This window comes from Ochotona curzoniae, unplaced genomic scaffold (assembly GCF_017591425.1).
Source record: "Ochotona curzoniae isolate NIBS_2020 unplaced genomic scaffold, NIBS_Ocur_1.0 contig_4877, whole genome shotgun sequence".
Taxonomy (NCBI): Eukaryota; Metazoa; Chordata; class Mammalia; order Lagomorpha; family Ochotonidae; genus Ochotona; species Ochotona curzoniae.
Genome location: NW_024466409.1, coordinates 960,159 through 973,726, shown reverse-complemented (window position 1 = coordinate 973,726; position 13,568 = coordinate 960,159). Strand labels below are relative to the sequence as shown.

General features: G+C 42.4%; 1 protein-coding gene across 4 annotated transcripts in view; it reads left to right on the top strand.

The window, feature by feature from the left end:
• The window catches only part of UEVLD (UEV and lactate/malate dehyrogenase domains), a 41,667-nt gene that overhangs the window by 8,067 nt on the left and 20,032 nt on the right, over positions 1-13,568 (top strand). For all 4 annotated transcript variants that reach the window (XR_005884726.1, XM_040988487.1, XM_040988485.1 and 1 more), the window contains 4 exons: positions 1,096-1,259; positions 2,806-2,941; positions 4,296-4,414; positions 11,288-11,390. Coding sequence is in view for 3 of the 4 variants with exons in the window: in XM_040988487.1 (XP_040844421.1) it covers positions 1,096-1,259; positions 2,806-2,941; positions 4,296-4,414; positions 11,288-11,390 (522 nt within the window). In the remaining variant the exon portion in view is untranslated. The remainder of the gene's footprint in view (positions 1-1,095; positions 1,260-2,805; positions 2,942-4,295; positions 4,415-11,287; positions 11,391-13,568) is intronic.

Below are 13,568 nucleotides of genomic sequence, written 5' to 3'. Positions count from 1 at the left end.
AAGATTTTTGTATGTAATAAGATTGTTTAAAATGCAGATTTGGGGGCCCCACCCCACATTTACTGAATCTCAATCTATGCAAGAGAGTGGTGAATATCTTCAGGTTATTCATGTTAAAAAAAAAAAAAGGTCACTGGACAGGCAACTCTTAGGGTTCTTTCTTTTTTTTTTTTTTAAAGATTTATTTTTTATTGGAAAGGTGGATATACAGAGAGGAGAGACAGAAAGGAAGATCTTCTGTCTGATGATCCACTCCCCAAGTGAGCACAACGGCCGATGCTATGCCGATCCGAAGCCAGGAGCCTCTTCCGGGTCTCCCACGCGGGTGCAGGTTCCCAAAGCTTTGGGCCATCCTTGACTGCTTTCCCGGGCCACAGGCAGGGAGCTGGATGGGAAGCAGGGCCACCGGGATAGATCTGGCGCCCATATGGGATCCCGGGCGTGCAAGGCGAGGACCTTAACCACTGCGCCATCGCGCCGGGCCCTCTTAGGGTTATTTCTAAGTTCTGTGTATCTAACTCAGCTTCACTATTATGTAGGTGTGGTAATTGGGCTCCGTGAGAGCAAATATCAAGTTCAGTTTTGTTTATTCACTTGTTTTGATCTGTTTGTTCTTATTCATATTGGAAATTTCTATTAAGCAGCTAATATAGTAGACACTAAATATGTTGCTAGAGATATAGCATGAATGTGACTTAATCCCCTCTGGGTATATAGTGTAACAGGAAAGCAGAGCTGTGTGCAACTAATTTCAATATAGAATAAGTATAAAAATGTAGATATCTACACCCTTCCAAGAAAAGTGTAATACCTGTGTTTAGGTAAGGGAAAGAACACAATAGACCCGATAAGTATTTGCTGGATTGACTTGCGTGAACTGGCCATTGTATTAATTAAATTTCCTAAAATATTTTTCTGTGATATAATAATAACATATTTCTATTGGTGATATGGCAGAAGTTGGCCTTAATTTGTATTAATACTTTATATATAAACTTGATGAAACTGTACAGTTGTTAAAATGTCACTTAGCCATATCATGATATATATTCTTCGTTATTGTTTAAAGATATGTTTTTTTTCTGTGTCAAATAGGTAATACATATAACATACCAGTTCGCTTCTGGATTTTGGATTCTCACCCTTTTGCACCCCCAATTTGTTTCCTGAGGCCAACTGCAAATATGGGAATCTCAGTTGGAAAACATGTGGATGCCCAAGGCCGAATCTATTTGCCCTATCTTCAGAACTGGAGCCATGTAAGATTAATTGGATTTTACTCAAATGATTTTTATTTCCCTGTATTTTATCTTTGATCCTGATGGTACAGCTAATTATAATACTGCATTTCAATGACACTCTTCATGTGCTCTTGAAAGTGGCTTGGACTGGAGCTCATCAGGCTCAGCCGAGTCCCAGAACCCTCATGACTGTAGCCTGTGCAAAGCTGATCTCTGTACGTCTGGGAGCCAACTGTTGTTGGCTCCCTGACTTTCTCTTTTCCCAAGGATTTATATATTGATTTATTTGAAAAGTAGAATGACAGAGAGAGAGAGAGAAAGAGAGAGAGAGAGACTGACAGAATGAGACCTTTCATGATCCACTTCCCAAACTGCCTAGAACAACTGGGGTTGGGCCCAGGCTGAAACCAGGAAACAGGAACTCCCTTCTAAGCCTCTGTCATAGGGAGCAGGAACCCAAGTATCTGGGCCGTCATCCACTGCCTTCCCAGGTGGATCACAAGCCGATTAGCCAGGACTCAAACTGGCACTCCAGTGTAGGATTCAGGCATCACTAATAGCAGTTCAGCGTCCCATGCCGTAGTACCCACCCTCTGCTCCCTGCCTTTCCGTTGCCCTTTGATGCTCGAAAAAGCACATGGAAAACTATCAGCAAGATACTGGGGCCTTATTTTTCAGTTCCTCCCTATTAAATATTCTTATGTAATAAATATATTTATTTACAGTTTTGTCCATTTCTGATCCTTATGAAAATTAAAATATGCTGTATGTAATCTTCTGTAATATGCTTTGTTTTAGCTTTTCATAAGTTTTAAAATTTATCTGCACTGATGAATTTTAGGAAACTAGTTTATTTCTTCTTCTTATTATTTTTGACAATCTTGACATAATTAGGGTAAAAAGGTTCAAGCACTACAGGAAGATGGGCAAGACAATCAGTTCCGTATTGTTTCCTTAATATATCTGATGTAAAAGGGGATTTTAAGGGAGAAGCCCCACTCAGTCTCCCACCCCAGGTCCCAGATATGGGGCATGCTCCAAGGGTCTTGCTCAAGTGGTTTTGATAGTTCAGCAGTTCCGAATTGCTGCCGCTCTCACCACTCCAAGCACGAAGCGGTTGTTGGAGAATCCACTGATTGACACAGTCCATCATATAGTCTCCGTTTGCCCTGTATTTTCATTGCCAACATATAGCTGAGGTAGTTGATTGACTTGTTTTGTCCTCTGTCTTTTGATGGTTAGCATTCTGAGTCTGAAAGCTCGATTGAGGGGATCCCCAAAGAAACTTTGTCTGAGGTGTTCCCAGACCAGATTCTTGTATGAAGATCCCAGCTAATGTGCCTTGGAAAGCAGCAGAAGATGGATGGGAGCCCCGAAAAGAAACTCTGCTGACATTGTACTGGCCCAGCTCCAGCCATTGCAGCCATTTAGGGAAGAAGATCTCTGTCCCTTCTTCTCTCCAAGTTAATCTGCCTTTCAATTAAATATAAATAACCCTTTTTTTAAAATACGCATTCTTTACCAAAATCTATGTGTAACTGTTCCCTTTGAATGTATTCTACAGCCTAAATCTGTCATCGTTGGACTAATTAAAGAGATGATTGCCAAGTTTCAAGAGGAACTTCCCTTATATTCTCTGCCATCATCTGATGAGGCTCGGCAGGCGGAGTTGCTAGCCTATATTACAAAAATAACTGAAGGTTTGTATGTATATTTTTAAAGATTTTTTTAATTTGAAAGGCAGAGTTTGAGAAAGACAGACAGAGGTCTTTCTGGTTTGCTTCCCAAATGAGCAGGTAAGATGCCAAGAGACACAGCAGCTTCCAGGTCTCCCCCGTGGATGCAATGCTAAAGCATATGGGAGGAGTAGATGATGATGCATGTCATTCAGGGAGGAGATCTGGTTTCAGCTTGAACTAGTCCCAGTTGTTTCTAGTCTGAGAATGAAGCAACAGATGGAAGGTCTCTGTCTCCCTCTCTTTGTCACTCTGCATTTTACAACAATCAACCAGTCTTTGTAAAAATACCAAGTACTCAGGTTTTGGAATTTTAGTAAGGTATTAAGCATTCTTCTGTGTTGTGGACCAGAGCATTAAGAATCAGAATTTTTTTTTAAGATTTATGTATTTTTATTGGAAAGGCAGATATACAGAGAGGAGGAGAGACAGAGAGGAAGATCTTCTGTCCGATGGTTCACTCCCCAAGTGACCCCAACATCCAGGCACTAATCCGAAGCCGGGAGCCAGGAACTTCCTCCAAATCTCCCACATAGGTGCAGGGGCCCAAGGCCTTGGGCTGTCCTCGACTGCTTTCCCAGGCCACAAGCAGGGAGCTGGATGGGAAGTGGAGCTGCTGGGATTAGAACCTGCGCCCATATGGGATCCTGGCGCATTCAAGGCGAGGACTTTAGCCGCTCGGCTACTGTGCTGGGTCCCAGAATTAATTTTTTCCAGAATAATGGAAATCCTAAATTTTTAGGACTTTATATAATTTTTTAAAGATTTATTAATTTTTATTGGAAAGGCAGATATACAGAGAGAAAAAGAAAAGGAGAAAAAGATCTTCGAACTGCTAGTTCACTCTGCCACAACGGCCAGAGCTGGGTCTACCTGAAGCCAGGAGCCAGGAACTTCTTCCGAGTCTCCCATGCAGGTGCAGGGTCCCAAGGCTTTGTACCATCCTCCACTGATTTCCCAGCCCACAAGTAGGGAGCTGAATGGGACGTGTAATAGCGGGGCACAATCTGGTGCCCAAGTGGGATCCCAGTGCGTGCAAGGTGAGGATTTAGCCAATGAGCTATTGTGCTAGGCCCAGGATTTTACAAATATTTTAAATATATTTTGAAAGACCCCTTCTTCTATCCTCTATCTAGAAGAATATTTAGTAAAGATTCCTGTATCACTTGGGTTTATTTGCTCACCATTTTTTTTTTTAATTTCCTCTATGGATCTGTACTGTATTTTCTGAATTACTGACTGCTTTATTTTTTTTAAGACACCTAAAGGATTATTAATGGTATTTTTAAGTTCTGAGGATAATAACTTTTCTTTCTAGGTGTCTCAGATATTAATTCAAGGAGTTGGACAAACCAAGAGAATAAAGCAGTCAATAAAATCACTGTGGTTGGAAGTGGAGATCTGGGTGTTGCCTGCATATTAGCAATTTCAGCCAAGGTAGGTAAGCATATACTTATAAATACATCTGCCACAACAGATGTATAGCCGATGTATATTTTTAGGCAGTTTATGCTTAACATTGGAAAAGTAACAGCTTCATTTTGGCATGTAAGAAAACATTATTTTGCCCTAAAGTATATTTAGGAAGTAGATTAAGAAGTAGCTGAAAGCTGGAAACGATGCCCCATTTAATTACTAGTTAGTCATAGAATAGATTTTTTTAAAAAGTGATTTAACAGTGGCCTTGTCACAATCCAGCTTGATGTTTGTCTGACTTAGTCACAAAGTCTTTTGTGTTTTCTGAGTCATGCTTCTTTAATTAAACTCCTGTTTAATTTAATGAATTTTATTTGAAGAAGTTTTAAGAGCTGTAATGTTACCGCATGTAATGCTTAATTTTAGCTCTTTCTAAAATTATTGGTTTTTTTTTAAAGATTGCCTTTTTCTTTATAATTACTTTCTTTTAAGGTCATAGATTTCGAATTGATATTTTACACTAGGTTAGGACTCAATTATTTATCCATCAGTCTTTTTTTCTGGATATTCTGTATATAAGTTTTTGATAGAAAGGCCTGTGTCTGCTTGCAGAGAGGGTCAGCAGTCCTGCCTGCTTCCTCCAGAGCCTGGTGGTGGTTGAGAGGGGTAGCCTACAAACACTAGCTGTCCCATACATACATTTTTTAAAAAAACATTTTTTTCTTAGATTTTATTTATTATTTTTATTACAAAGTCAGATACACAGAGAAGAGGAGAGAAAGAGAGAAGATGTTCTGTCCAATGATTCACTCGCCAAGTGAGCGCAACGGCCAGTGCTGAGCCAATCTGAAGCTGGGAACCTGGAACCTCTTCTGGATCTCCCACATAGGTGCAGGGTCCCAAAGCTTTGGGTCATCTTCAACTGCTTTCCCAGGCCACAAACAGGGAGCTGGATGGGAAGTGGAGCTGCTAGGATTAGAACCGGCGCCCCATATGGGATCCTGGTGCATTCAAGGCAAGGACTTAAGTCACTAGGCCATGGCGCCGGGCCCCCATACATATTTATTTGGTTACTGATATTACTTTTTCTTTTTCATTAACATTTTATTATTTTGCCATTTAAATCCCTCTCGTTGTGTTAAAAAAAATAACTACATACTCACATTTACATACATGTAGATCCTACTTCAACAAATAATTTAAGTTCAGGGAGCTAGAAAATTTTAGAAGCTGACAGCTCAGAACACCTTATGATAACTTTTGCATATTAGTTTCCTTTTTACAGCCCTCTGAGTACACTGTTCTCTTAGTTGGAAGTTGATTTGTTTTCAGTTCTTTTGTTACTAAATACGATGCTCCTATAAACATTACAGATTTCTCATTTGCTTGTTGGAGCTGTATTCTTTGGGGTGTTCATCATCTCAAAAAATAGCTCTAGTGAGTTGGAGGGCATGGATGCTTTCATGGCACTTGTTACAGCTTGATAGATTATTCATCAATACGACAGACCGTTTATGCTCCTAACAGTAACATGCACGTCTACCTGATTTCTTCCCTATTGCTACAACTTTTTATTCATCTTATTTGTAATTATTTGTCTTTTTTGGATACACAGAAGACATTTAAAGTCATGTTTCTTTATCAAAGAGTCTTACTGTCATTACTCATCTTTAAATTGTTCCAGTAGGAATCTTCTTCCATTTTCCTTTATAAACCTTAGGGTTTTGATATAAGGTATACAATTTAAATACAGCAGCAGTAATAGCATTCAAGTAGTAGTAGTAGCTCCCGTAACTAGGGTTTATTAAATGCTCACTAGAGCCACTAAACACTTGAATCATTTTTACGGCAGCCCTGTTCCTTACGTACTGTTGATACTGCCATTTTACAAGAGAAGAGTCCGAGCCAAAGACAGGTTAGCAGTGTGCACAAAGTCACACTGTTAATAAATAATAGATTTGAAGATAGATAATCTGTTCATCAGCTCCTTACTATTCAAGAATGGCTCTTAGACCAACAGCATTGGCATCATCAAAGACCTTATTAAAAATCAGCAATCTGGGTCCGGCGCAATAGCATAGTGGCTAAAGTCCTCACCTTGCACGCCCGGGATCCCATATGGGTGCCAGTTCTAATCCTGGCAGCCCCACTTTCCATCCAGCTCCCTGCTTGTGGCCTGGGAAAGCAGTCACTCGAGGACGGCCCAAAGCCTTGGGACCCTGCACCCGCATGGGAGACCCGGAAAGAAGTTCCTGGCTCCCAGCTTTGGATTGGCTCAGCTCCAGCCTTTGAGGCCGTTTGAGGAGTGAATCATCGGCTGGAAAATCTTCCTCCTCTGTATATCTGCCTTTCCAATAAAAATAAATAAATCTTTTAAAAAAAATCAGCAATCCTAGGCCCCAACCCAAACCTACTGAGACAAAATCTGCCTTTTAATAAAATCCCTAGCAATCCCTAGTGTTCACTGAACCCTTAAGTGGTGATCCACTTACAGCTTGAGAATTTCTGCTCAAAACCACTGCTTTACACTGCCTCACTGTTGTTGATGAACATCATGGTGGTTTGTGCTTTTTAGAACATTCTTTTTAAATTATTTTTTATAAAGTCAGATATATACAGAGAGGCTCTTCTATCCAGTGATTCACTCCCCAAGTGACTGCAATGGCTGGAGCTGTGCTGATCCAAAGCCAGGAGCCAGGAGCTCTTCCGGGTCTCCTACGTCGGTGCAGGGTCCCAAGGCTTTGGGCTGCCCTTAACTGCTTTCCCAGGCCACAAACAGGGAGTTGGATGCGAAGTGGGGATCCTGGTGCATTCAAGGCGAGGACTTTAGCCACTAGGCCATGGCACCGGGCCTTAGTCTTTAGAACATTGTTAATGAATATCCACAACTGTTATTAATTATACATCCTATTAAATTTGTGGAATAATTTCAATAAATTAGATTGATGGATCAAAGCAGTGTTTAAATTTTTTAAATATTTATTTTTATTTGAAACATAGACAGACAAGGAGAAACTGAGAGAGATCTTCCATTCACTGGTTCACTCCCCAGATAGCCGTAATATCTGGAGCTGAGCTAATCTAAAGTTAGGAACCAGCAGCCAGGAGCTTCTTCTGTGTCTTCCATATGGGTACAGGGGCCCAAGAATGTGAGCCATCTCCTGCTGTTTTCCCTGCCACATTTGCAGGGAACTGGATCAGAAATGGAATAAGCTGGGACTCTTAACTGGTGCTCATGTGGTATGCCAGTGCCACAGGCTTAGCCTGATATGCCTAGGTGCAAGCCCCTATATTTAATGTACTGAGATTTTGCTAGAAATGGTGAAATTGCCCATGAACCCACCTGTGTGTGAGATCTGGCATTGGGAGAGGTTCTAATGGAGGAGCCTGGAAAACTCCTCTGTCAGGATATAGTCCCTGCAGGAGAGCGCAAGAACCATGTAGGAAGCATCCCAGACCAAGACAAGGAAAGGTACCCAGTGGCATATATTTGGCTCAGGTTGGGGGTGGACCAGGCAGGGCCAGTTTATATCACCTGCTGGCTTATCTGAGCACCAGAATAGAGTATGGGTCAGGTCGGGTTCAGTCACAACACGCCAGTACACATGAGGGCCAGAATTGGGTGCCAGCTGTGCTGGGCTAGGCAGTAGCCCCCACCAACCTGAGCTGGAATTGGGGATGGGCAAGGCCAGGCCAGGCCAGGCTACAGCACCCACTGGAAAATGTCGAGGTGAGGCAGACCATGCCAAACCGTGATGCAGCACCCAACCAGAACATGCAAGACCCAGAGGGAGGGGCTGTGGAAAGCTCCCCTGTTGGACCACCATCCCCACTGGAAAGCATGAGTTCGGATGGGGACGGACCAGACCGGGCAGTGCTACAACACCTGTGAGCCTCATGTGAACTGGATCAAAGAAGAGCCAGGCTAGGTTGACTGTTCCTGCTGGTACATGCATAAGCCAGAGTGAGTGAGGGTTGGTTGGGCTTTGCCGCAGCTCAGCTGGCAGATGCTAGCACAGGGGGCTAATTCTGTCAAGCCAAACTGCAGAGCCACCTGCAGAATGCAACATCCAGGAATGGGAGTGGGCCCAATAAGAAAACAGCGGGCACCTCTCTCTTGGGTTGCCACTCTGACTGGTGAGCATGAGAACCAGGTCTGGGGCAGGCATGGCTAGATAGAGAGTGGCACCCGGTGACTTGTGTGTGGGTTAGACAGTGGAGCTGCTTGGGTTGAACTAGGCCTCAATGCTCATTAGCATGCATGAGAGCTGAATGGGATATGGAACAGATTGGACCATCTGCTGTACATACTGGCAAGCATGGGAACCAGGGCAGGGTGCAGTCCTTGTAGGGGTTAGTGCAGGTTGCTCCAACTAGGCTGCAGACCCCAATGGTTTGTGTGAGGGCCGAGAGTGTGGTAGGCAGGATCAGGTTGGGCTACAACACTCACTGGTTTGTGTAGAAGACAGGGCTGGAGACAGAACTGACACAGCAATTGCAACCACCAGCATAGGCATAGGGTGATTAGGTTGACAGTCTGTGCCAAACCCTGTACTGGCAAACACACACAAGAATCTGGTCTGGGATCACCTCAGACGAAGTTTCTTGGGGATCTCCCAATTGAATTGTTGGACTCAGGACCCCAAACCATGGAAAGAGTTGCAGGTTCCATGGTCTGACAGTGGAGTGCGTGTGTCAAAGCTGAGCCTCCTCAGTGGCTCAGACAGAGCAATGGCAGCATATCCAGGTGCACATGAAGGATATGGCAGTGCATTGGAGCCTGCATAGGACACTGGTAACCAGAGCAGAGGACGGAAAAATTGATTAGCTACCTTAGCCAAGTGTTGGCAGTGAAAATCTGGGCAAGTGGAGATGCTAAGGTGGACTGTGTCAGCCAGTGGATTCTGAAGAGATTTTATCATTTTAGAGATTTTAGATTGGCAGCAATTCAGAACAGTTGAACTATCAAAACCACTTGAGCAGTGCTCTTGGAGCAGGCCCCACATTGGGGACCCTGGGAAGGTTGGGAAGCTGGGTGTGGCTTCTCCCTTTGTCTACCTCCTTCCCCCACATACAGGAAGGAATAAAGAGAATGTGGAAACAATGATCTTACCCACTTTCCTGTAGCCCTTGACCCTTTGAGCCCTAATCGACTATGTAAAGATCATCAAAATTTAAAAAAAGATAGTAATGGCTAAATTGTCCCTTTTATCAGCTATACAGAATTTATGCATAATGTATGAGCATGCCTGTCTTCTCACAAGTACTGTTGTTACACCTTTGGATTTTCATTTGTCTAATGAATGAAAAAATAACTCTCAGTTTTCTGTGCATTAGCCTTAATGTGATTAACAACAGTGAAAGTGCTAACTGTGACGCAGAGAGGTCTGCTCTATGCCACTCCTGTGTCAGGTGATTTATTCTCAGAATCCCGTGAAGGCCAAGTTCAATGACCTTCCCAGTAACATGCAGTTAACAAAGAACTAGAGCGGGTTGTTTCTTAACTGCCTCCGTTATGACTGGTACTCTGACAGACCCCTGAGCACTGATGCCCTTGCCCACTGAGATTGGTGGGCCCCTCGGGTTCCTGCCACTTTGGAGAAGGACTGTCACGTAGGGGAGTCTCTGTGCTGTTATTTACGCTCAGTCCTCTTGCCTGCCAGGAAGCCGTTTACAGGTGTGGGGAGCATTTCCCATGAGCGCTCTTGGGCGGGTACTTCAGGGTGTCAGGACTCGATTTTAGGTTTAGGACTATTATCCTCTTAAAAAAAAAAAAAAAAGAAACCTGACATTAGTTTTGACCTTCATGATAGAAATGGATCCCAAAAACACTTAAAGTAGATCCAAAAATCTGAATTCTTCAGGATGGAATTTGTTGCATAAAATGATAAAAATCAAGATATAAATTCGAGTTAGCACTAGCAAAATTTAATGATTTCTGGATTAAGCCCTGTTAGATCTCAATTTTCAGTAGTCAGTTGTAATGGATTCTCATCCTTTTGAACATAGCATACAAGTTCTTTTCTTTTTTTTTTAAGATTTATTTTGTTTTTATCATAAAATCAGATTTACAGAGAGAAGGAGAAACAGACAGAAAGATCTGTCTTCCACTGGTCCACTCCCCAAGTGGCCACAACAGGTGGAACTGAGCTGATCCGAAACCAGGAACCACGAGCTTCTTCTGGGTCTCCCATGTGCGATGCAGTGTCCCAAGGCCTTGGGCCATCTGCTTCCGCTTTTCCAAGCCACCAGCAAGAAGCTGAAAGGGAAGTGGAGCAGCCAGGATATGAACCAGTGCCCATATGGGATCCTGGTGCGTGCAGCTAGGCTACTGTGCCGGGCCATGATAGCATACAAATCCTTATGTACTCTTACGTAGCCCTTCTTTACTTTTCTTCAAATTTTCACTTATTCTATTTAAACAACAGAGACACAGAGCAGGGAGCTCTTATCCACATCATCATCCACTGATTCATTCCCCCAAATGCCCACAGCACCATGGGGGAAGAGAGGGAGAGAAGGTGTGTGAGAGACAGAGGGAGAGACAGAGAGAAAAATAGTCTTCCATTGTCTGTTTGCTCCTCAAATGGCTACAACAGCAGGAGCTGAACCATCTGGGGCCAGTCTGAAGCCAGGGACCAGGAGTTTCTTTCATATCCACCACATGCGTGCAGGGGCTCACATATGTAGGCCATTTTTTCCCTAGTGCATTAGCAGGGAGCTGAATCAGAAATGAAGCAGCCAGGACTGGAACCGGCACCCATATGGGATACCAGTGCTACATGCAATGACTTTACCCACTGTGCCACAGCTCTGACCATTCTGAATGAATTTAACATGAGTAACTGGCGGTGCCTACTGTAATGCTATTCTTTGTGTTTGTGTGTTTCACAGGGCATTGCAGACAGGCTCGTCCTCTTAGACCCCTCAGAAGGAACCAAAGGAGGGACAATGGACCTTGACATCTTCAACCTACCTAATGTGGAGATTACCAAAGGTTTGGTTATTCTGATTTAAAATACTTGCCTTATGTAGAATTTTAATACTGACAAGCATCTTGAAGAGATCACCTCATCCAAGTGTCTCATTTTACATATTGGGAAACTAAGATTCAGATAAGTTATTTTTGTGTGTGTGTTTTCAGTTTAACTTATTTTTATGATAGGCAGAGTGACAACAGAGAGAGGAGAGACAGCAAGAGAGAGAGAAAGAGAGCTCTTCCATCCACCTGTTCACTCCCCAAATGGTCATAAAGCGTGATGCTGGACCAGGCCAGAGTCAGTAGCCAGAAGATTTTCCTGGGTCTCCCTTGTGGATGTTTAATTTCCTTGTGGGAATTAAAACTCATTTGGAAATCAGTTAATGCCTCATCATGACATGTCTAGGCTATTGTAAGTATGTGGGCCATCTTCCAATGCTTAACCAGGCACACTAGCAGGGAGCTGGATTGGAAGTCGAGCAGCCAGAACTCCAGCTGGCACCCATATGGGATGCCAGCACCACAGGAGGCTTTAGCTGCTTTGCACAGCGCCAGCCCCAGGCATTGTTTAAGAGTCTTGGTTTATAGACTTAGACAACAGGATTTTCATCCCAGCTTTGTTATATTATAGCTCTAACATTTGTTAGATATTCTAAGTTCTCAAAGTTCATTTTTCTAATCTGTGAATTGGCAATAGTACCTACTTCCTGATATGTAGCAAAATACTAAACCAACATTGCTGCAGTCCAGCTCCAGCTGAGTTCAGAGCTTGAGAAAGGTGCGTGCAGTCGGTGATAAGAAAAGACACGGACACTGTCACTTGGTGCCTTCTTGCTACAGCTCAAGAAGAAGCTGCCCTTTTTGTTTACTTAGACACATCACAAGCCTCTATACAAACGTTTGATTTTTTTATCTTTAACTTTAGAACTAAGCCAGCATGCACAGATGTTCAATTAATTTTTACTTCATGCTCAACCAGGTGCTCTTAAAGATAATTCTGTAAGTTACTATAATCAGTTTCTTTAAAGCAAGCCGTTATTCATTCTTCAGAAGTAGCCATTAGGTGACAGCCAGAACTCCAAGGCCAAGGCACAGATGGTTACCTACTAATCAGTAAAACATTCCTACTACATTTTATTTTCACAACTTATCTATCACTTAATGGGAGAAATACATCAAAAGAGAGAAAACATAAAGATCTAAGACAAAAAGTTTCAAATATTAAATCCCTCTACAACTGCAGGCTCTACAACCTCATAAACAATCAAACAATAATCAAAAGTATATCTCTATGACATTAATAATATCGCCCTATATTTCCTCTAGTTAAAAAATTATGAAAGTGGCTAAAACAGCTATCTTTTCTATGTACCAAAGAAACTGCAAAGACAGGCTAGCCTTTGAGATCAGTAACTATATACTATGTACTATATACTATATACTATATACTATATACTTTGAGATCAGTAAATATGCAGTAACTATATTTACTGCCATACCAGTTTCAGCTCTCACTCCCATCACTTGCATTAATACTTAGGATATTTATCAAGCCCTTTTCCCAGAAGGTGTGCTACATTTCTGGGCCAGATTCTGAGGCAATGGTTAGCACACAATAAGGTGTCCAGAAATGGCATGGGCTTAATTGTGCTCCCATGTGTAAATTGTGAAAGGCCCACTCACCAAGACATTATCAGCAACATTAACTCTCAAGCTCACATCGTTTGCAAAATCATCTCACAGGGGCAAACAACTCCTCAATAGATTACAGAATTTAGCGAGGTGCTTGAGTGTCCATGCAAAAAGGCAGTGAGACTGCGTCAAGGTGGTCAGAGAGAAATCCGCCAGGCCCTGCCAAACAGCTGGAAGCTCCCCGGGCCCTGCCGAGCAGGAGAGCTGTTCTCTTCACACCTTCATGCCATCCACACCTACTGCACGGACCCCAGCACAACGTTAAGTAAAAAGTAATCATTTCACTTTTCTTTCACTAAAAGTATGGTTTTAATAAGACCATAAGCTTTTTACATCAATAAATAAAATTTATATAAATAAATATAATTTAAAATATGTTTTCCAATTCATTGAAGCCTTTTGCATATATATTAGTATTAGTATATTAGTACAGAAGTGTGAACATTTGTGTAGATATGTAATTGGACACATGGGATTGAAAACATTTGACTAGTAAGGTTGTGA